Consider the following 21,390-nt stretch of genomic DNA (forward strand, 5'->3'; position numbering starts at 1 on the left):
GGGTTAAGTCTCAGCACTATGAGGCTATCAACAGCTACTGCAGCACAAGTTCCATCACATGGCGCAGCAGACCTCTCCTTCTCACCCGGTGCTCCCCTCAGCAGTGTATTTCAGTTGGTCTGCCTGTTCTGTTCCCCACTCTGTCTCTGGTGAATCCTCTCACCCTCATGCACCTCTCGAATGCATAAATAAATAAATCGTTAAAAAAAAAGAGAGAGAAAACAGACATATAGCCTGGAGTGCAGCCTGTGCTAGGTGTACATGTGCAGATTCCTATGCGAGGTGTGGTGCCCCTCCCTTCCTCCCTTGCCTGCTGTCAACTTTTGTTAGGTGATTTTAGAACCACCATCAGCTTTGTTTGGAATGCGATGATGGAGTATGAGAGAGCAGAAAAAGTATGGGCCAAAGACTGGGCTCTGATACTATCAGGTTTGCTCAGAAAGCTTAAAGAATTTGCTTTATTTCTTTCAGTGTTAATTTTCCTTCTCTCTCCCTCTATCCATCATGCATTCATCCAGCCTTCTATGCATCTACACATACACATAAATGAGATTATGGAGGAGAAAAATATTGAATAACTTTTATTGTGTACCTAATACAATGTCTGAGATGTTGTAATTGCTCAATAAACATCTTCATGGCCCCTAATCTACCTGAAAAACATGGGGTTTTTTTCAGTTAATATTTTGATGAAGTATACTATTTTCTTACATCCCTATTAAATGTTGACTGTATAGGATTTCTCCCCTCAGATATGGTCACCCTAGCTCTCCCACCACCAAGGCACTCATAGTCCTCCACCATAGCCCATTATTTGTCCTCTCCTCTTCCCTCTCCCTCTCCCTTCCTGAATGACTCAGACTTATGGTCAACTTTCAAGGTTTGTCTTTGTCTGATGCTTTGTTTGGTTTCAAAAGAATTATTTTAAAGCAAGACACCAACTAATTTTTTTTAAAGATTTATTTATTTATGCATACAAGAACTGGGGTACAGGCCAGAGGTGTGGGAGGTGAAAGGATTCACCAGAGACAGAGTGGGGACCAGAACAGGCAGATTGACTGAAATACACTGCTGAAGGGAGCAGTGGGTGAGTTAGGAGAGGTCCACTGTGCCATGTGGGTAGCTCCCTGGCCGGGGATCAAACTCATGCTGCAGTGGCTGCAGATAGCTTCATAGGTTGTGTCTTAACCCCTTGCATCACCAGGGAGGCCCTTCAACTAATTATTTTTGAGACATCTTCATCATTACATTTGCTTCCAGATCTTCCTGCTTAACTTCATCTTACTCCATAGAATAATTTAGAAGTATCTTATAGCAGTATTATTTATCAGAACCCAAAACTTGAAAGCAACTCGTATTGTTTAACTGATAAATGGCTACAAAAATGTGGTGCATGACTGTACTTGGACACTCTTCAGTAATATAAGTATTAGAAAATGCCAAAATATGAAAATGCCACCTTGAAAATATTATGCCAAGTGAAAAGTCCATCACAAGAGATCACATATTGTATGATTCCATGTATGTGAAATAGTCAGAATAGACACATATAGAGAATAACAAAGGAGGTACTGAAAATGCCCTAACACTGAGAGATATGACAACTCCCTGAATATACTAAACACCACTAATATGTCCACTTTAACTAAGTGAATAATATGGCAGAGAACTGTATCTTAGTAAAGCTGTTATAAAACAAAAATGTCGGTGTAAGTATAAATGCAGTTTATTTGCAAAGGAAGATAGTACTTAATTGTTCCCAAATTAAATGAGGAGACAACTCAACATCTTCAGTTAAATGAAAGGAGAAAATGGCTTGTACAAAATTAGGCTCATTTAGTTAACAATACTGAGTTATGTTGATAGATGTAATTGCATTGTTTTAGGTCCTAAACCTAGTGCAGTCCTATGTGACCCTTCGAGTCCCTCTCTACGTCTCCTATGTGTTCCATTCTCCTGTCGGGGTAGGAGGCTGGCAGCATTTTGACTTGAAATCAGAGCTTCGTCTCACTTTTGTGTATGACACTGCCATCTTGTGGAATGATGGAATTGGCAGCCCACCAGAAGCAGAACTTCAAGGTGGGTTCATACACTTGGAAAACTCTCATTAGTTACCTATTTGAATTGCTTATGAGGATTTTTTATTGTATCTAAAAATAATAAAAATGACTTTCCATATATTTTATGTTAAGATCATTTTATTTTGTCTTACAAAAATTAATGCCTTAAATTAAATACATTATGTAACTATTAAACATCTACTTTTCATGAATATTTAACTTTTACATTCTACAACACAATCTATGTATTTTCCTGGATTCCAGAAAATGGATAGAGGATGTTCCCGAATGAAGATGAGGAACGACTACAAAGGGGAAAGCTGTACATTTTGTTTGAAAAGTCCTGGATTCTAGTTCTGGCTCTACAGTTCATTAGCTCTATGCTCTCAAATGTATTGCTTAACCTTCATGACACTCACTTCCTTCTGAAAGACAAGCTGATGATCTAGTTTTTAAATTCTGTTATTCCTCAATACTTTAGCTGAATGTCTTGGAACAGTCATGGTGCATGCCACTAAGCATCTGCAAAATGTAGTTTCAACCTCCATGTCAGGATCATAGGGAAAGGTCCACAACCATAGAGCTAATTAAGCCATTAGTGCAATTAGTGCTATTACTTTTCAAGCATACCCTGCTGCTCTGGTTCCGTGCATGTCCAGGGATCATGCCTGTACTACCTTTTATGAGCCAGAGGGAAAATATTGTTGATAGTGTATCTAAAAATCTGCTGTCGTGCACAGATTAAAATTACTTTAAAGTTATATAAAAGGTAATATGATCACCCTAAATCATCATTCCAGGTTATTTCAAATGTTTTAATTGCACATCTTGCCTTAGAAAAGGTATATTTGAATGAATCTTAATGTAGATCCACTCTGTGGTTCTCAGTTTCTACAAAAGATCTCATGTTTTCTTATAGCTGGACCCAACTGTGGTGAAAACTGCTAAATAAATGTCTTGGGAAAGCTTGAAAGTTTTCATTGAGCATATAAAATTTGGAATTATTCTAAAGAACCCAAACCCAACTCCATGTACCTGTCCAAATATTCAAAATGTGAAAAGTTCATTGTGTCTCTCTACATTGTGCAGCTTCATTGTCATAGACTGAAGTTTGTCCTGCTGTAATCAATCTGTGGATTTCATATTGGCCTCACTCAGATCTAATTCAATTTTGCCTCCCTTCTGATACTGCTTTCCTTAGAAAACAAAACAAAAATACTTCTGCCTCTCTTATTGCTCAGGAATTTTCTTATAGTACCCTTTGACTTGAATGCTTAAAGAGGAGATGAACATGAATTCATTCTTAGAAGAAATCCTATACATTAGGAAGCCCCAGTCACCAATCTTTCCACTTTTGTGCCTTATCCCACTGCAGGTTCTCTCTATCCAACCAGCATGCGGATCGGTGAAGAGGGGCGTTTGGTCGTGAACTTCAAGACAGAAGCTCAATTTCATGGCTTATTTGTGCTGTCACATCCGGGTAAGCCCCAACATGCCTCCATACAGCAAGTATATAGCTTTTCCATCTTCACATGTTTCAGCATGCCTCCTTATGAGCTTTGAAGTTTTAATTTCAAATGAATTATGTATCTGCAATTACCTACATGATCAGAGCTTGATCACTGTCCAACTACATCTCATAATCTAAAAATAGATTATGTATAGACTTTTATGGAAAATACATATTGATTAAAATGATTTTTTTTAAAAGATTTATTTATTTTTGCAAGCACTGGGTACAGTCAGAAGCGCGGGAGGGTGAGAGAATTCACCAGAGCCAGAGCAGGGAGCATAGCAAGCAGAAGGACCGAGGTACACTGTTGAGGGGAGCAGCGGGCGGCAGGAGAGGTCTGCGCGCCATGCGGGACCCTCCTCCAGTGGCCGGGGAGCAACCGGGGATCGAACCGGTCCTGCAGAGGCTGCGGGGCAGCTTCGCAACCCAGCGCTCAACCACTGCGCCTCCGGGGAGGCCCTGATTAAAATGATTTAAAAGAAAATCCCATTGAGTTCATATTAAGTGGAGTTTTCTCTAAAGAGCATAGCAATAATAATCTTCTTCTCTAGACTCAATTCCGTTGTACACAAAAATTGTATTTTAAGTGATTCACTCAACAAGTGCGAGTGTTCACAGCTCTTATCTAAATATAGTTAGAAGCCTTTATAGTATAGCCATAAGTGGTACTTTACTATCATACCTAATTTCAAACTTTTTAACTAATTCTTTTAGAAATATACCTATGTAATTTTACTGTGATGAAACATACTTTGAATATAAGGTGGCAATCACTAAAGTCCCATGTCTGTATTTTTATTTCATATAAAAGACATTTCACTAAAAGTAATTTTTTGTCATTCTTCATGTTACTAATTTTTTGCATATTTTACTGTTGTGCCAACTCATGTCTGATTGGAAGGAGGAAAGAATTCACTTACCATCTTCAACATCCTTCCTTTTTTTTTTTTTTTTTTAATATTAAATTTTATTTTTATATTCCCCCATACAATTGCAAACGCCCCATTCTGACCCCAATCCTTCCCCTCCCGCCCCCACCCCCCAACATCCTTCCTTTTTTTGGGCATAAGTTCTGTCACAGTATGGAATAGAGCTGAAAAATTCAGGCAGAGAAAGAGAGTTCATTGTGTTTTTTTGTGAGACTGAACTACTTCGAAATACAGAACCAGAAAGGATCATTTTGCTTTATTTTAATTGATTTAATGTCCTTTCTGGGACATGAGGATTTCCTGTTCTTAACAGTTCCCTTCCACATGTCTACCTTTCTAATAAAATGAATCTTTGTTTAGATACGATTGCAAACAATATAATTAAAATTAGATTCCATTTATAAATTGGGTTTGCCCAGCTGTGTGGACACTGATGGACTAAAGTTGAGCTCATAGTTTGGGTGCACAATAAGTGCATTCACATCAGCCTTTATTGTACTGCTCTGCTCCCTGGAAAGGAGCCCTGAACTATTTGAGCATTTCTGCACAATTATCTTTTGACAGAATTATAGTGTGGAAAAAGCACAGAAATCCGAATCAGAAGGCACACAGCCTCAGCTGTGTGATCTTGGAAGAGTCACATAGTCACTTTCAGTCCAATTTCTTTATCTGCATCATGAGGATAACTGGACCAACCCTGCTACTTTGCAAGCTTATTACAAGAATAATAGCAAGTAATGTCTGATAAGGCACTTTGAAAACTCTAAACCATTGTACACTCTTTTAACCATTTACTGTCATCGACACTTTCCTAGCCTCCTTCACAAGCTCAGTGGTCATGTCAGCGGATCACCGGGGCCTGACGTTTTCCCTCCGCCTCATCAGGAGTGAGCCAACCTACAACCAGCCAGTGCAACAGTGGAGCTTTGTGTCTGACTTTGCAGTAAGTAACTCGGGCTAAGACTTAATTTTCCCGTTTTGCTGCCTCCAACGACACCTCCGATTTTTAAATGAAAAACATGAATGTCCTCTCTTCTTCTCAAAGGTACGTGACTACTCAGGGACCTATACTGTGAAATTGCTGCCTTGCACCACCCCACCGCATCAGGAGTACCGCCTGCCGGTCACTTGCAACCCCAGAGAGCCCGTCACCTTTGACCTTGACATTCGTTTCCAACAGGTGCTTCTCATAGAATTGTTTTCTCATGAATTGTTGAATCCCACTTTGTTAAAGTCATGGTTTACTTTTATCAGTAAAATAAATTTGTTCACACAATGACTTTAGTTCTTAAATGATGAGAGAAAAGGAAGTCAGACAGGAAGAAAGCAAGGGTGAAGTATGAAGAATGGTCCTTTATCTGTTGTTGGTTCAGCATATAAATTTCAGAGTTTAAGAGTATGTAAGGATTATTTTTTTTCCCATGTGATCTTATCTACTGGAGTTTGCTACCTTGGAGATCAGAGAGTCTTTTCCAGAGTACTTCTGTACTTCTTTGTCCTGATCTTGATCTTCAGTGAGAATAAAAATCCTGCAGCTTACACCATCTCAAAGCACTTAATTTTATTAGGTATTAAAAGAAACTTGAGGGCCCTTTGGTCCAAGAATTTATATTATTTATTGACCTTCCACTGACTGTGATAATTACAAGTCCTTTTTATACCTGGATAAACATGGGGAAATGAACTTAAGCAATGTGCTTTACTCCCATTAAAAAGATAATTTAACCTTACCAGTTTTGCCTTCTTAGGAAAGACAAAGTCAGTGTTACAATTCCCTAAGTTGTCTGGTTGGACATGCAAATTGCGAAGCAGTGTTTAGTGTCCTGTATGTCAGTGTATGTGAATGTGTGTCTCTGTAATAATGTGTTCAGGCACCAATAGAACAACATGTGAAAGGGTTTTTGCTCTTGGTTTTAGGTCAGTGATCCAGTGGCAGCTGAGTTTAGCTTGAACACACAGATGTACCTGCTTTCCAAGAAGAGCCTCTGGCTGTCTGATGGATCCATGGGATTTGGACAAGAAAGTGATGTTGTGTTTGCAGAAGGTATCACTTTACAAATTAGAGTCCCGCCAGTCACTGCAGCTGCTGTCCTTTGCTTTATGCCTTTATGTTTGAGGGGGGGAAATGATAATTACTTGTATGGTTATAAGAGTATAACTGGGCCTTTATCACATTCACAGGGATGGGGGTGCTTCCCTGGATGACTTTTATTCCGAGGAAGTTAATCTCCATTTCTCTTATCTTTGTGACTTTGAAACAAGTTGAAAATTTTTTCTTGAATATTTTTTCAAGTTGCATAGACTCACATACATAAATCTGTAAAATATTCATGAATCTATAAAAGTCTCCTGGACAAAGGTCCATCTATCTTGTTCAGTGGTATATTCCCAGCACCTAACAAAATACCTAGCACATGTGTGGGAGTTCAGTCATAACTGTGAATAATGACTAAACACCAGGGAATTTCTTTAAACTGTCTTTCAAATTCAAAAACTGTTAGGGGCCTCCCTAGTGGCCTAGGAGTCAAGTCTCAGCACTATCACCACAATGGCCTGAGTTCAATCCCTAGCCAAGGAATTGAACCAGATGTGGCGCAGCAGACCTCTCCTGTCTCACCCGCTGCTCCCCTCAGCAGTGTATTTCAGTCAATCTGCCTGTTCTGCTCCCCACTCTGTCTCTGGTGAATCCTCTTACCCTCTGTACCTCTGGCCCACATCCCAGTTCTTCTATGCATAAATTAAAAAAATCTTAAAAAAAAATAAAAACATGTTAATTCAGCTTTTTATCAATGTTTTCATTTTTCAGTGCTATCTTATACTCTATCTCCAACTTTTCCAACTTGTTTATTTGTGTAATCTCGACTTTAACTATCGATGCATTGAGGTGCAATGAATGTTAAATTAAATGCCAAGACTTGAGGCTATTCCCACTACTGGCTGAACATATAAGGTTCAATAAACCTTCAGTCACTTGTGGTCTGTCTGCAAGGTGATCTTATGTGAGGCCTGGAGTGGACCATATCCAGAGGTTAATGCAAAAAGGTCTTCAACATTTTGTGCCGGAGGTGAAAGCAGAGATACCCTCCAGTGTCATTATTGTTAAAAATTGCAGTGTGTCACACAGACACACCTTATCACACACAGAAGGAGTATTTCTTTTTTTTTTAAGATTTATTTATGCATACAAGAACTGGGGTACAAGCCAGGGGTGTGGGGGGTGAGAGGATTCACCAGAGACAGAGTGGGGAACAGAACAGGCAGACTGACTGAAATACACTGCTGAGGGGTGCATTGGGAGAGTCAGAAATGGTCTGCTGCGCCATGTGGGTCACCTCCCTGGCCGGGGATCGAACTCGTGATGCAGTGGCTGTGGATAGCTTCATAGGTTGCGTCTTAACCCCTTGTGCCACCAGGGAAGCCCACAGAAGTAATATTTCTACATCTCGGTTTCAGGTGATGTAATTTATGGGCGTGTCATGGTGGATCCTGTCCAGAATCTAGGTGATTCCTTCTACTGCAGCATTGAGAAGGTGTTTCTGTGCACTGGAGCCGATGGCTATGTTCCCAAGTATAGTCCCACAAATGCAGAGTATGGCTGCTTAGCTGATTCTCCTTCACTCTTATATAGATTTAAAATTGTGGTAAGTATTTGACACAAGCAATGAACTAGGAAGACATTCAAAGTTAAACATTTTTGTCTCATATTTATAAACAATAGTATGTTTGTCAAGTGAAACCAAATAGTAACATTTTATGCTAATTTTATACTTGCACAAAACTAGTAGGTATACATTCTGTGTTTGCAAAAGTTGACATTATCTATAACAATCCTCATTTTTCTTATTGCTTAAAGGACAAAGCTCAGCCAGAGACACAAGCCACCAGTTTTGGTAATGTCCTGTTTAATGCTAAACTGGCAATGGATGACCCCGAAGCTATTCTCTTAGTGAATCAGCCTGGATCTGATGGATTTAAAGTCGACTCAACACCTCTCTTTCAGGTGAGTCAGCCACAAGCTCACTTACAATAGCTATGTGACCACACATTGCTTAATGTCTGAAGGGCTCAGATACCTCATTGGTAAATGGCAGTAACAGCAATATTGCATATAGTTGATGTGAACATTGAATAAAGGCAATGCATGTCAACCATGCAGAACCACACTGGGCACATAGTGAGCATTTCGTAGACTCAAATATTTTTATTGATTTATTAATATAATTTTAAGGCTGTAATGGAGAACTTTACTGAGCCCAGAGGAGGAAATCTGAAGGAAACACGTTTGTTACTCATAATCTCTTCAAATAAGAAATTGAAGTATGACATCTTTTGATTTTGATTTTATAGTTAATGAAAGCATCTGATGTCTTCTAAATCTTGAAGGCTTCAAAAAGCTATCAGATAATCCTTTCTTTTTATAGGCCCTGGGAAGCAGAAAAACTGACCACTTCTGTGGTCTTATCTATAACTTTGCAGCAACACATACTGGAAAAGAGTCCTAAGGATCAGAAGGGTCAGATGGAGGGTCCTGCCTCCATCACTGACTAGTTGAGTGACTCTAGGAGTTACTCAACTGCCCTGTGTCCTTATGTACCCATTTGTAAACAAACAAGTCAGTCTGTAGGATCGCTACAGCTCTTTATAGCTTTGGCAACTACGAGTCACAGATCATCAAATATTTGCCAGCTATGCTCCCTTAAGAGTTCCACAGTATGGGCTTCCCTGATGGCGCAAGGGGTTAAGCATAGCACTGTGAAGCTATCCACAGCCTCTGCAGCACAAGTTCAATCCCCAGCCAGCCAGGGAGCTCCCCACATGGTGCAGCATATCTCTCCTGTCGTCACTTGCTGCTCCCCTCCGTGGTTTATTTCATTCTGCCTGTTCTGCTCCCCACTCTGTCTCTGGTGAATCCTCTCACCCCCAGCACCTCTGGCCTGTATCCAAGTTCTTATATGCATAAATAAATAAATCTTTAAAAATAATATTAATTTTTAAAAAAAGAGTTTCACAGTATATTTTATAGGGTCTTTTACACAAAAACTTGCACCTACATACATACAAAATTATTATTAAGTATATTAGTTCCACGAGTATGATTAAATTATCCTTTATTATCTCTGTCATCAACTTCTCTTGCAAATAATCAGGAAAAGGTTGGCATAGTATTTCATTTTCTAATGAATAGAGTTGTGTTTTCTAGGTTGCTCTGGGGCGAGAGTGGTACATACACACAGTCTACACAGTAAGATCAAAAGACAATGCCAATCGAGGAATTGGCAAGAGAAGTGTGGAGGAGCAGTACCACTCTTTGGTGGGTCAAGGGAAGCCCCAGGCAACTACTAAGAGCCGGAAGAAGAGGGAGATCAGGAACACACCCCCGCTGGTGTGGGAAATCGGTGCTGAAAACAACCGAGGAACAAATATCCAGCACATTGCCCTGGACAGAACCAACAAGAAGCAAGTCCCCCAAGGGCGGGTTCCTCCTGATGGTGTCCTTCCCCGGGAACTCAACAGTCCTGACTCTGAGGTCAACCTGGTCACAGTCGTGGGAGGCATCTCAGCAGGATTACTCACCCTCTGCCTCACCGCCATCACAGCGATGATGTGCAGGAACAAGAAGAGTGCCAGGAAGAAGGCCGCCCCGAAGGGCTCAGGCAGCAGCGAGCCCATGATGCCCCAGCAGAGCCACCACAGCGACAGCTCAGAGGTGTGATGACTGAAGGTGGAACTTAGCCTATTTTTCAAGTGCCTCAGAAAAGACAATATGAACCCAAATGCTTCTGTTCATGGCAGAAAATTTGGGAGTCCTGTGATGAAGCTGCTCAGAGGAACTGTGGACTAATGAACTTGGATTTGAATTGTCTACTCGTTCATGCATCAAAGGACAAATTCAGACCACACACCACCTCTTTCCTCTTGCCCAGAGGCATCTACTCTGTATTCACAGGGACACAGAATCCATAAATGGAGGGCAAGAAATGTACCTCCCATTTTAGGCATTTTCTCTACACAGTGGAGATGAATCTCTTCAAAGGTGCTAACAGACTCTCTTAGATACTTAAGAGGAGTCTATTTTTGCTGTATTTGTATGAACCTGGAAGGTGCAACTATCACAATGCTTTTTCATTGTATAGCAATTTATGACTAGAAAGTATTTAATGGGTAGTCTGAAAGAATGATTAACACACTGCTCATTGTGGCAAGCTTTCTATCAGGTAAAGATGGCATAAAATTATGACCAGGGTAACTCAACCCACTAATTACCTTTTCTGCTACATGGAAGGAGGTGGAAAGAAAGTTAGAGGACAAGCAACTCACTGACTTGAATTTGAATTGTTTCTCATCCTTCTCAGACCCACTAGTTTTATTTTCTTATTTAATTTTAAATTAAACCAAAGACTGTGTTAAGTCTGGAAGAGCTTGTTAAAGAGAGATTGCTCTGTTGGGGTAGGTAGTGAGAAGTTCTTATAGAATAGTAGAGTTCTTGTATGACAACACACCTATTGGTACTCGACATTTGTAGGAAATGAGAGGGTTGGTCACATTTTGATGACAAAGAAATGCTATGGCGCTAGATTCACATTTACAAGACAATGTTCTCTAAGAACTGAGCCTGGGTGTGATAATAAGAAACATCCTAATAGATGGTGAAGGGAGAAAGTGTTATTTATTAATATAAAATGTTTTAACCAAAGTGCCTCTTACACATACTTTATAAAGTAAAGGAACATTTTGAGAGATGACACCAATGTTAACCCTCATATTATGTCACATAGTCACACAGCAATGTCCAGAATTTAAATTGGTTTTAGGATATTTTGTTAACTTTCTAAACAGTGGGATTTTCTGTAGCTGTCACTCCAGAAAGGTCTTGGAGGTGGCCAGGACCACTAAATATAATCTTTGATCCAAGAAGAATGCATGGTTTTCTAACAGTATCAAAAAAGATTCAGCGAGGTCCATCTCCAATATCAGAAAAAATATAACTTCTAACAATTTTCCATTCACTCCACAAAACCAAGGATTTTAAAGTGCTTCCCATTGCCTTTCTAAGAAATGTGCTTTCACCAAATGACAGAAATTTCCACTGGCAAGGAAAAATGTTAGTCGTTTAATGACCAGTCTTCCAAAAGCTAGTAAATATATTTCAAACAAAAGTAGGGTCAAGAGATTAAGAATCATACCTAAAGACTAACCCTCTAGGGCTGAAACCTGCCCAAACTACAGGCCAAAACCTGCCCAAACTACACATCTTGATGGAGAGATGTTAGGCCAATTTTTTTTTCACATCCCACAGGCTAGTCCTCTCTTAATTGGAAAAAGGAGGTTATCCTGGTGCTGAGGAGGAGTTTTCCTACTTACCTCTCTTCTTGGGCAGCTCAACTTCACATTCAGAGTTTTTTAAAGAATAGAGTAGACTGTAGTCTCCTTCCCATGGGGGCCTCACATACAACTCAAACGGCCCTCAAAGGGCTTCCATAAAGTACTGTATAACCCAGGAGTTCACTTATCAAATACATATTCATCACTTTGTAATTATCCTCTTTCTTTTGCTTTGCCTTCTGGCAGATGCTTAGCTACGTCTTTGGCTACCTCATCGCTGGTATAGGAATGAGCATCAGTTAAGCAGCTTCAAAGTGAGTGGGCTTTTTCTACTTGGCAATAGATTTGATTTATGTAGAATGGTTAGAGCAAGTGCTTAGTCAACTGTATGTTATCTTAGTAGTTAGGATGCTTCACAATCTAGCATCATACAATCTTGGGTGTGTCTGTCAAGAATCTAGTAATCAGAGACTCAGTATTACAAGAAGTGTGTTTTGAGCCTTTGGACTGGGCTGGGTTTATGCCAAATATCACTCTACAGTGAGTTGTTCTAATGAGACTACTATATATAAATTGGAAAACTTCTAAAATACAGAACATACCTTTCCTTTCCTAAAATAGAAAAATTTCCCCTGCTCTTCTCATCTCCTTTTCTCTTCCTCTCCCCTCTCTCTTTTCTTCTTTCTCGTCCTCCTCCCTTTGAAGAGTCTGTGGGAAATCGAGCTTTCTTAAATAAAAAGAACCGGGATTTTCACATCATTTCCTTAATGTCTATTTACTTAATATGTGATTTAATATACATTAATCATAAAAATATGTTTTTAGTGGAAACATCAGGCAAAATTCTTTATTGTTCAATAAAACAGAGCCTTATTTTCAATGTTTGTCTTTAGAGAATTATTCTTGAATTAGCAGAACAAATAAATAAAATAGCTTCCCATAGAAAACAGGATGCAAGCAATAATAGCTCTGTAGCTACTCAGTAGCTTCTGCCTCTAAATTAAAAAAAGGTCTTGGGCCTCCCCGGTGGCGCAGCGGTTGAGCGCTGGGTTGCAAGGCTGCCGGCGACCTCTGCGGCGCCAGTTCGATCCCCGGCTGCTCCCCGGCCACAGGAGGAGGGTCCCACATGGCGCGCAGACCTCTCCTGCCGCCCGCTGCTCCCCTCAGCAGTGTACTTCGGTCCTTCTGCCTGCTCTGCTCCCCGCTCTGGCTCTGGTGAGTTCTCTCACCCTCCCGCGCTTCTGACTGTACCCAGTGCATGTATAAACAAAACGAACGAACAAACAAACAAATAAATAAATAAATAAATAAATAAAAAATAAAAATAAAAAAAGGTCTTGTTTTGTGTAGTAAACCCAAAAAGCAAAATACGTATTCAGCACTAGTCGCTCCTAGCACATGAGCCATGAAGCATTAAAATACAAAGTATGTTTCAAGGATGGTCCTATTTATCCCATTTCTTTCCCTCAGTTAATGTTTACCACTCACCTAGGATTAGCCACGTGGAGAGATTACATAAAAACTAAATTACTTTGCTTGCCCTAAGGCTATAATCAAATGTGGCTCATGTATTGGACTGCATTTGTATTAAGTTCACTCCTGGACCAAGAACACACCAAGCTTATCTCTGAACCACAATTTTAATTTAGGGCACCAGAGATTAGAGTCCATAATTCTTCATCTAGTAGAACCCCAGGTGTTGCAGAGTATTCTGATCACAGGTCACATGTAAAATATTCCAAAGTGGTGATTTAATAAAAATTGTCTTTCCCAAGATCGCACAAAGAAAGTATATTGCAGAGAGGTGGAATGCCTGGCAGATGCTCTTCCTCATAATGAAAGGCAGGTACACCTTAGTCCAAGAAAGTAATATGGTACATAAACTCACTTTCCTCTCCAGTAACCTCATCAGCAACTCCTGAAGTCTAAGCTCTAACAAGTATTCACAATGGTTGACAGATAGGAGTAAAGGTCATCTAGATGCTGGTGCCTTGCCACTGCATAACACATATGATAAGGACCATGTCTAGGTTCAAGAAGAAGGGCTTTAGTTCTGTAAGCAGCAAACACCTTTATCAAGTCATCTTACCTCTAATTCTTCTCCAGTCTAGCACTCCAGGATCAACATTAAAAATGGAAATGGACTTATGGGCAAAAAATAACAGAGAGCTTTTCTCATACAAATCAGCACTAAAATATTCCCAGACTGAAAAATAAAGTAATAATAATGGAGCAAAGTATAATAACATTTAGATATTGAAAGTTGAAATTTGATTTCTGTTATTATCTTGAAAATATCTGCTTAATGAGTTGAAAACCAATTCAGTCCTTTAATAAGAAAAAGGAAAAAGTTTATAGTGAAAATGTTTTAATTTGAAATTTACATAACTATAAATTTGAAAACAAGATGATACGATCTTTTGAAACATTTTCATTTTTTTCTGGACATAATAATAAATGATCAAACAGGTATTTTCACTACCATATAGAAAATGAGTAGAACTCATGTTTAATCATCCTGGCTTGCCAAGAGTTTGAAATGTTTAATTTGGCAGGAAGCTGTACTACTGCTATTACCATACACACAAAAAGAGATTGCGAAGAGACACAGACATATACGAATATAAAAACAACCAAACATCTCATTTCTAGAAAAAGATGGCCTTTACATAATTTTAACTGAAATGACCCATATGAAGATGGGTCAACCGAATTGTCATTTGCAAAAATGTGCTATTGTGGCAGTTTCTTTGACATTAGTATAAAGGTTGATCTGTTTCCTTAAGATGTTTTCTAGACTTGATTGGTATTGCTCTGCAACGACACAAAACCTTTCATAAAATATCCTCTATAAGCTCTAAGTATCCCTTACTGTATATTTCTCTTTGTTTCCATATCCTTTGCTGTTAAGGCTTTGAGATTTAGCTAATCACTTTAATTTTAATAAGAGATGTTAAAATAGAAGTGCACGGTATTTTCCTACAATTTTATAGGAAAAACTACATAAGAAATATTTAAGGATAAAAAGCTGATTATCTCGCTTGAACTAAAGTAGGTAAGTCGAACACACTAATGTGAGTCTCTCTTTTCTTTTAATTTTATTGGGAGAAAAGTCAGAATGTTGAATTTTCAAACACTTTAGGGGTTTTGCTTGCTGTGCTTTCATTTCTATTTCCCTGGTATTTATTTGCTTGTATGTTTTTTTCAATATCATGTTTTACTAAAGAAAAACCACAACAAAACACCTGCCCAGCAATGCCATCCACTTTTACTTTCTTTCCTTCCTTCCTTCCTTCCTTCCTTCCTTCCTTCCTTCCTTCCTTCCTTCCTTCCTTCCTTCCTTCCTTCCTTCCTTCCTTCCTTCCTTCCTTCCTTCCTTCCTTCCTTCCTTCCTTCCTTCCTTCTTTTCTTTTTATTTAATGGCTTAAATTTTTGTTCCTCCTCTGAGACTTGTTCTTTATTCTCCCAATAATGCTTCCCTTTTAGTTTTGAGGTCATTACTGTTTTCACTACATAATTGGAGTTCTTATTCATCTGAAAACTGGTGAGTGAGCATGGCATTTCTGTAGTGTCCTTGCTTTATTACATCTTAAGGCTTTTGGATGGAGAAAAAAAGAGCTCTACAAAAGATCAAAAGCATCACATTGAATAATTTGATAACAACTTTGCCTTGAATCTCTCACTGATGAGGCAACATTGACATATTGGCTATTTTAAAAAATCCTTTAAGGATTTATGAGTTAAGAATAAAAGGTCAAAGATCATATATACAAAGCTGGTTTTGTGTGAAATAAATGACAAAACTGTTGTTCAAATGTTAACAGCATTGACATTTTAAAGATTATAATTATTAAATGTGCAATGCTTTTACTATAGCCACATGTTGCCGAAACTGATTGCATGATTATTTGAATACACTAAGTGAGTTTCTACTACAAATAACTTAATTATTCCAATATTTAGATAAATGAAGACAATTCTCACATAATTGTCAATAGTGTGATTTAAAAAAAGAAAAGAAAGAATTGTATTTTTAAACTAGCATTTAAAATGAAAAGCATATAACAATCACTTAAAATATTGAAAGGTAATTAGTGGGAAGAATTAAGATAAATTAAGCACATTACAAAAACAAGTACAATGCAGAGTGCAGTCTTCGTGGCTTTAGGAATTCAAGTTTTTGGCAACATACTTTTAAAACCCATTTGTCTATAAAAGAAAAGTTAATCCTGGACAAGGAGTTGTGTGTTTCATAATTGTGTTAAGTGCCTGCTTCCTTCCCAAGTGCCCTGCAAAACACTCAGTGCATTTATATTTATCTAGCCAATGAGAGATGTATCTGTGTGTAATGGAATTATTTGCAGAATTTAATAACCCTTGTGATTTTCCCATGGGAATTCTTCAAAAACTAACATTGTCTAATTTTTTCATATATTTACTAAGATATTGTGTATTTGCTGGAAATTGAACTTTCTTCCTGGGAATCCAATTATGCACATAATTTGGAGTCATTCAGTCTTGAAGTCGTGAATTGCTACCTTTGTGTTTTATAACTACACCTGTATTCTTTCAAAGTATATCACATGCTTAATATAAATAAAACCCATATACATATAAATGTGTTTAAATGGCCAAATGATTTGAGGGCATTCTGTAACTTTTATTCACACTAAAATCATAGAATCCCTGTAGTCTGCAATGAGTGTCAGTTATTTCCACTTTGGTTGTAGAGCCATGAGCTTATGCAGGCTGCAGAATCCCACAGGATACTGCGCCCAGTATTACCTGAGCATGGTGGTAAATTCTTGCTGCTCCTTGGCAGGACCTGCCTCAGGGTTCTCATGCCTGCCCATCAGTTGTAAAGGGTGCAGACATACCCTTTACAGGCCTGCTAAGGGGTGTTGTGTATTTAGAGGAAACAGCATCACTTTGTCCCAGGGAGCAGGGGAACTAGACCCCTCACTACAGTTATGAAACCCTGCCCAGCTGCATGATGAGGATGAACTAATTAGTTTCATCTATTGCCAGGAGATCTTTACTGCCAAGGTTGTCCAGCCATTTCTATGCAAACTTTACCAAGCCAGTAAAATTATTTGATTTGTTACAAGGTCAGATTTCTAATATGTGGGCAACACTTTTTTTTAATGTTTTATTTACTTATTTTCTTATGTTTTTGCTAATTTTTGGCAGTATTTGATTTCTCCCCTCCAATGTGGTCCCTATAGTTATCCCACCACCATAGCACCTGTGATCCATCATCACAGTCTCTTGTGCTCTTCCCTCCCCTATTTTGACACCTTCTCTCCCCTCCCCTAATAAATGCCTCATTCTATGGCCAGCTTGCAATTTTTGTCTTCTTTTTTTCTGACACTTTCTTTGGGTCCTCTATATTCTGCATATAAGTGAAGCCATCTGATATTTATCTTTTTTTCTCCTGACTTGTTTCACTTAGCATAATGCCTTCCAGCTCCATCCATGTTGCTGCAAATAACATGAGTGTGAGTTCATCCTTTTTCATCACTAAGTAGTATTCCACTGTACATATATACCATATCTTGATCCATTCATCTGTTTTGGGGTATTTGGATTGTTTCCATATCTTGGCTATTCTAAACAGTTCTGCAATAAACATATTGCAGGTTTCCTTTTGAATGAGTATTTTTGTATCCTTTGGGTAGATTCCTAGCAGCTTTCCATAGTGGCTGGACCAGTTTACATCCCCCCAAGCAGTGTAAGAGGGTTCCTTTTCACCACATCCTTGCCAGTACTTATTGTTTCTGGATTTTTTAATATGGGCCATTCTCGCAAGTGTGAGGTGGTATCTCATTATGATTTTTATTTGCATTTCCCTGATAATAAGTGATGACCCTCTTTTCATGTGCCCATTGGCCATTTGCATTTCTTCTTTGGAAAAGTGTCTATTTATTTAGCTCTTCTGCCCATTTTTTGATTGCATTGTTTGCTTTTTTTTTCCCCCATTGAATTGTATAAGCTCTTTGTAGATCTTTGATATCAGTCCCTTAGCAGATGTATGGTGTGCAAATATTTTCTCCCATTCAGTGAAGTGTCTCTTCTGCTCTACAGAAGCTTTTCAGCTTGATATAGTCCCAGCTGTTTATCTTCTCCCATGTTTTCCTTACTTCTGGAGGTAAATCCTCAGAGACGTTTCTGAAGTTTGTGTCATGGACTGTTTTTGTCACCACTTTTTTTTTTTTTAAAGATTTATTTATTTATTTATACAAGCACTGGGTACAGTCAGAAGCGCGAGAAGGTGAGAGAATTCACCAGAGCCAGAGCGGGGAGCAGAGCAGGCAGAAGGACCGAAGTACACTGCTGAGGGGAGCAGCGGGCACTGCAGGAGAGGTCTGCGCGCCATGTGGGACCTTCCTCTGGTGGCTGGGGAGCAGCCAGGGATCGAACCCTCACTGCAGAGGCTGCGAGCAGCTTCGCAACCCAGCGCTCAACCGCTGCACCACCAGGGAGGCCCAGTCACCACGTTTTAACACCAGCAGGAATATAAAGACATTCTCTTATAGTTATTGAAAAGGTAATACCAAGAAAAAAATACACAAGAAAAGGAGAGATCGAGGAAAAATAATTCCTGTGGCAGAGTTCTTCTAGCCCTTCCAAGATCAGTGGGAGAAATGTCTGTGCTGTAGCAGAAAAGTGTCATCAGCAACAGAAATGTACAGCTTAGACAGTCTTCATTATAGAAGAAAAAGGAAAAGTTGGCATCCTAGGACATTTCCAAGCTGCTGGGAGGATGCCTGGCTTTCAGGAAGCTGGGGAAGGGAACCGGGTAAAGGAAGCTTTGTGATCCAGCCCCACCAGGCTGCTGAGAAAGGGAGATAAATTCTCCCTGCTATAAAACTTCCCAAACCGGAATTTGGAAAGGGATAAAACATCACTAGGAACAGAGTCAGGCAGCTGAAACTGCAATGAACTTATCCCTTCCTATCCCCAACCCAGCAGGAAATGCACCCAGGAAGTTTGATAGTCATCTCTGAAAATCCTATTCCCAAAAACACACAGAGCACTTCCAAATGTTAAGATTTCATTCTCAAAATTGTTCTGATTAATCTCAAAGAGGCGAAGGTGAAAAGTTTCCTTAAATTATATTTAAGGAAGTCGGGGCAAATCAGTGATGCCTGCAGGGTTCATGAAAGCGGAAAAATTTTTGGCAAAGGGTATGTGTTAAACATTTCCCCAGGCCTTACTCTGAGTTGAAACCATTCGGAAGACAATGGATCAAAAACACGAGGTTGCATCAGAACACACTATCGCGGTGGCCTGGTGTGGTTCCATCTCTTCTGATGAAGACAGGTCCCCCAGCCCCCTCCACATTAACCACTGCTTGTCTTTAATTCTAAAGAGAACACAGATAACACCCAAGTGTCGTGAGAGTCTTCAGAGGCATTGGTCTGTTTCTAATTTCATTTATAATTTAAAGGTGTACGACTTTCTGTTGTTAAAAAAAAAACCACATTGTATTGTTTCCTGGAACACACTGTGCACATGAAGACAGGCATCTGCTCTAGGTCAACGAATTAGAGACAAGTACTCCCTCTACCAAGAGGAGGCCCTTAGGCTCATGAGTGCTTTTATTTATTTTTTTTAAGATTTATTTATTTATTTGTACAAGCACTGGGTACAGTCAGAAGCACAGGAGGGTGAGAGAATTCACCAGAGCCAGAGCGGAGAGCAAAGCAGGCAGAATTTTCGAAGTACACTGCTGAGGGGAGCAGCGGGCAGCAGGAGAGGTCTGCGCGCCATGTGGGACCCTCCTCTGGTGGCCGGGGAGCAGCTGGGGATCGAACTGGCGCTGCAGAGGCTGCGGGCAGCTTCGCAACCCAGCGCTCAACCGCTGCTCCACCGGGGAGGTCCTCATGAGTACTTTTAAATGGAGATTTTATTATTATTGAATATAGGGTAAATGAAGTCACTGTCTCACTGTTAGCTAGGTTTCCTTGTTCATTTAAAGGCCTGTAAAGTCTACCAAGGAGTCCAAGTTTCCTTTACCTGCGGTCTCAGACCCAACAACGTATCTACCCGGCCTGGGATGGTTGCGCCACATTGGACAGGGCAAGGTCAACAGGTCAGGAGACAACTGCCTTTGAAAGGATGGCTTCCTATGCTCAGAGATCCTAGAAGTTAGGGAGCCCTGCCCCTGCCCCACAGGGGCCACCCAGGGAAGCTTGAGGGCCAGTCTGGAGTAGTGGAAACAAGAAAAAGGTATGGCCAAAAGTTTTTATTATGTTTCTGTGGCAAGAGATAGTCAAGGCAGGGTAAACAGGCCTGGAATTGGCTGGTTTGAATCACACTGAGCTGTCCCTAGTTTTATGATACCTTGACCTGGGGCAATTTCAGCCTATGGGTAGTGATCCAGAGTATAAGAGCCCTGTAAATAAAGGAGGTGGTAGAGGTCTGGATTCCGGATTGCTTGGTTTGCATATGAAAATTGGCAGGCCCTCTTTTGAATCTGAGTTAAGTAGACTCAAGTGGAAGAGTCAGAATCTTTTATCTAAACGCCAAGATACTCAAGGGACTGCTGCAAGATGGCGGCACAGTGAAGACATGTGACCCATCTTCTCTGATACCCACAACAAAATCGCAGTGAAACAAAGTCAAAAATATCCTGGGGGCGGGGGGGGGGGCGGTGACAATCGAGGCACACATTAAGAGCAAGAGTCTGGCAAAAAGGGCTAGGAAAAATTTTAAGTGAACTTTGTTTACTGTGATAAAGTGCAGTACAATTCACAAGAGGGAGGGGCGGGCAGCTCCTAGGCAGAGACCAACAGCTTTGACTCAGTTGCACACCACAAGAGGGACACCTGAGACTCCGCACCCCACTGGGTGAGGTGTGTCCTGTGGAGAGCTGCAGGGATCGGGGTGCAGGTGAGGACTAAAGGCTTAAGCCTGAGACTCTCAATATAGAACCGCAGACACTGAATCAAGTTCAAAGAAATCACAACATCTGGTCTCCTCAAAGGCGAGGCTGCTACTACTATTTTGAGCTGAGTAGTGATTGTGCATATAGGAGACTCAATTTCTATACATAGTTGAATCACCATAAAGTTGATAAACATTTTCTTTAGAAAAGATTCTTAGCTAATGCAGAAAGAGTGAATTAGTAAAAAAAAAAAAAAAAAAAAAAAACCTGCAATTCCATTAGAATAATGTCTCCAGGCAAAAGAAATGCCAAAGGTGTTACTAGAAACATTGAAAGAAAGGGAAATTTACGGGCTTGTGGTTCCAGCAACACACTTAAAGAATTTGTGCCTGTATGTGACCCAACATAAATGCTTGCCAAAAATTGAAATGGAATAGTATCAAGCTTCCAGATCAAATGAGCCAGTTCACAGGAATGTGGGGGATACAGAAACATGTTGAACAACACCAAGGAAATTCTAGAGGCTGAATGACCTGGTTTCCTGGACAAATAAATGGCATGGAAAGAAAAGGGAGTGTGAAAATGTAGAGTAAGTGAAATTTTAGCGGCCTAGGAAATAAATGCCCTCTTTGTGAGAGCTTCAGGTTATTATTCAAACAACCTATAATAATTTTT

General features: G+C 39.8%; 1 protein-coding gene across 1 annotated transcript in view; it reads left to right on the forward strand.

Moving 5' to 3' along the window:
- The window catches only part of FREM2 (FRAS1 related extracellular matrix 2), a 165,645-nt gene extending 152,706 nt beyond the window's left edge, over nucleotides 1–12,939 (forward strand). Inside the window, exons 17-24 of the mRNA XM_054701874.1 lie at nucleotides 1,887–2,079; nucleotides 3,436–3,540; nucleotides 5,318–5,445; nucleotides 5,548–5,682; nucleotides 6,420–6,546; nucleotides 7,956–8,143; nucleotides 8,356–8,502; nucleotides 9,703–12,939. Of these exons, the coding sequence (XP_054557849.1) occupies nucleotides 1,887–2,079; nucleotides 3,436–3,540; nucleotides 5,318–5,445; nucleotides 5,548–5,682; nucleotides 6,420–6,546; nucleotides 7,956–8,143; nucleotides 8,356–8,502; nucleotides 9,703–10,215 (1,536 nt within the window). The 3' untranslated portion in view covers nucleotides 10,216–12,939. The remainder of the gene's footprint in view (nucleotides 1–1,886; nucleotides 2,080–3,435; nucleotides 3,541–5,317; nucleotides 5,446–5,547; nucleotides 5,683–6,419; nucleotides 6,547–7,955; nucleotides 8,144–8,355; nucleotides 8,503–9,702) is intronic.
- The last annotated feature ends 8,451 nt before the right edge of the window (nucleotides 12,940–21,390 follow it).

This window comes from Talpa occidentalis, unplaced genomic scaffold (genome assembly GCF_014898055.3).
Source record: "Talpa occidentalis isolate TD23 unplaced genomic scaffold, MPIMG_talOcc4v2.1 talOcc4.5, whole genome shotgun sequence".
Classification (NCBI taxonomy): domain Eukaryota; kingdom Metazoa; phylum Chordata; class Mammalia; order Eulipotyphla; family Talpidae; genus Talpa; species Talpa occidentalis.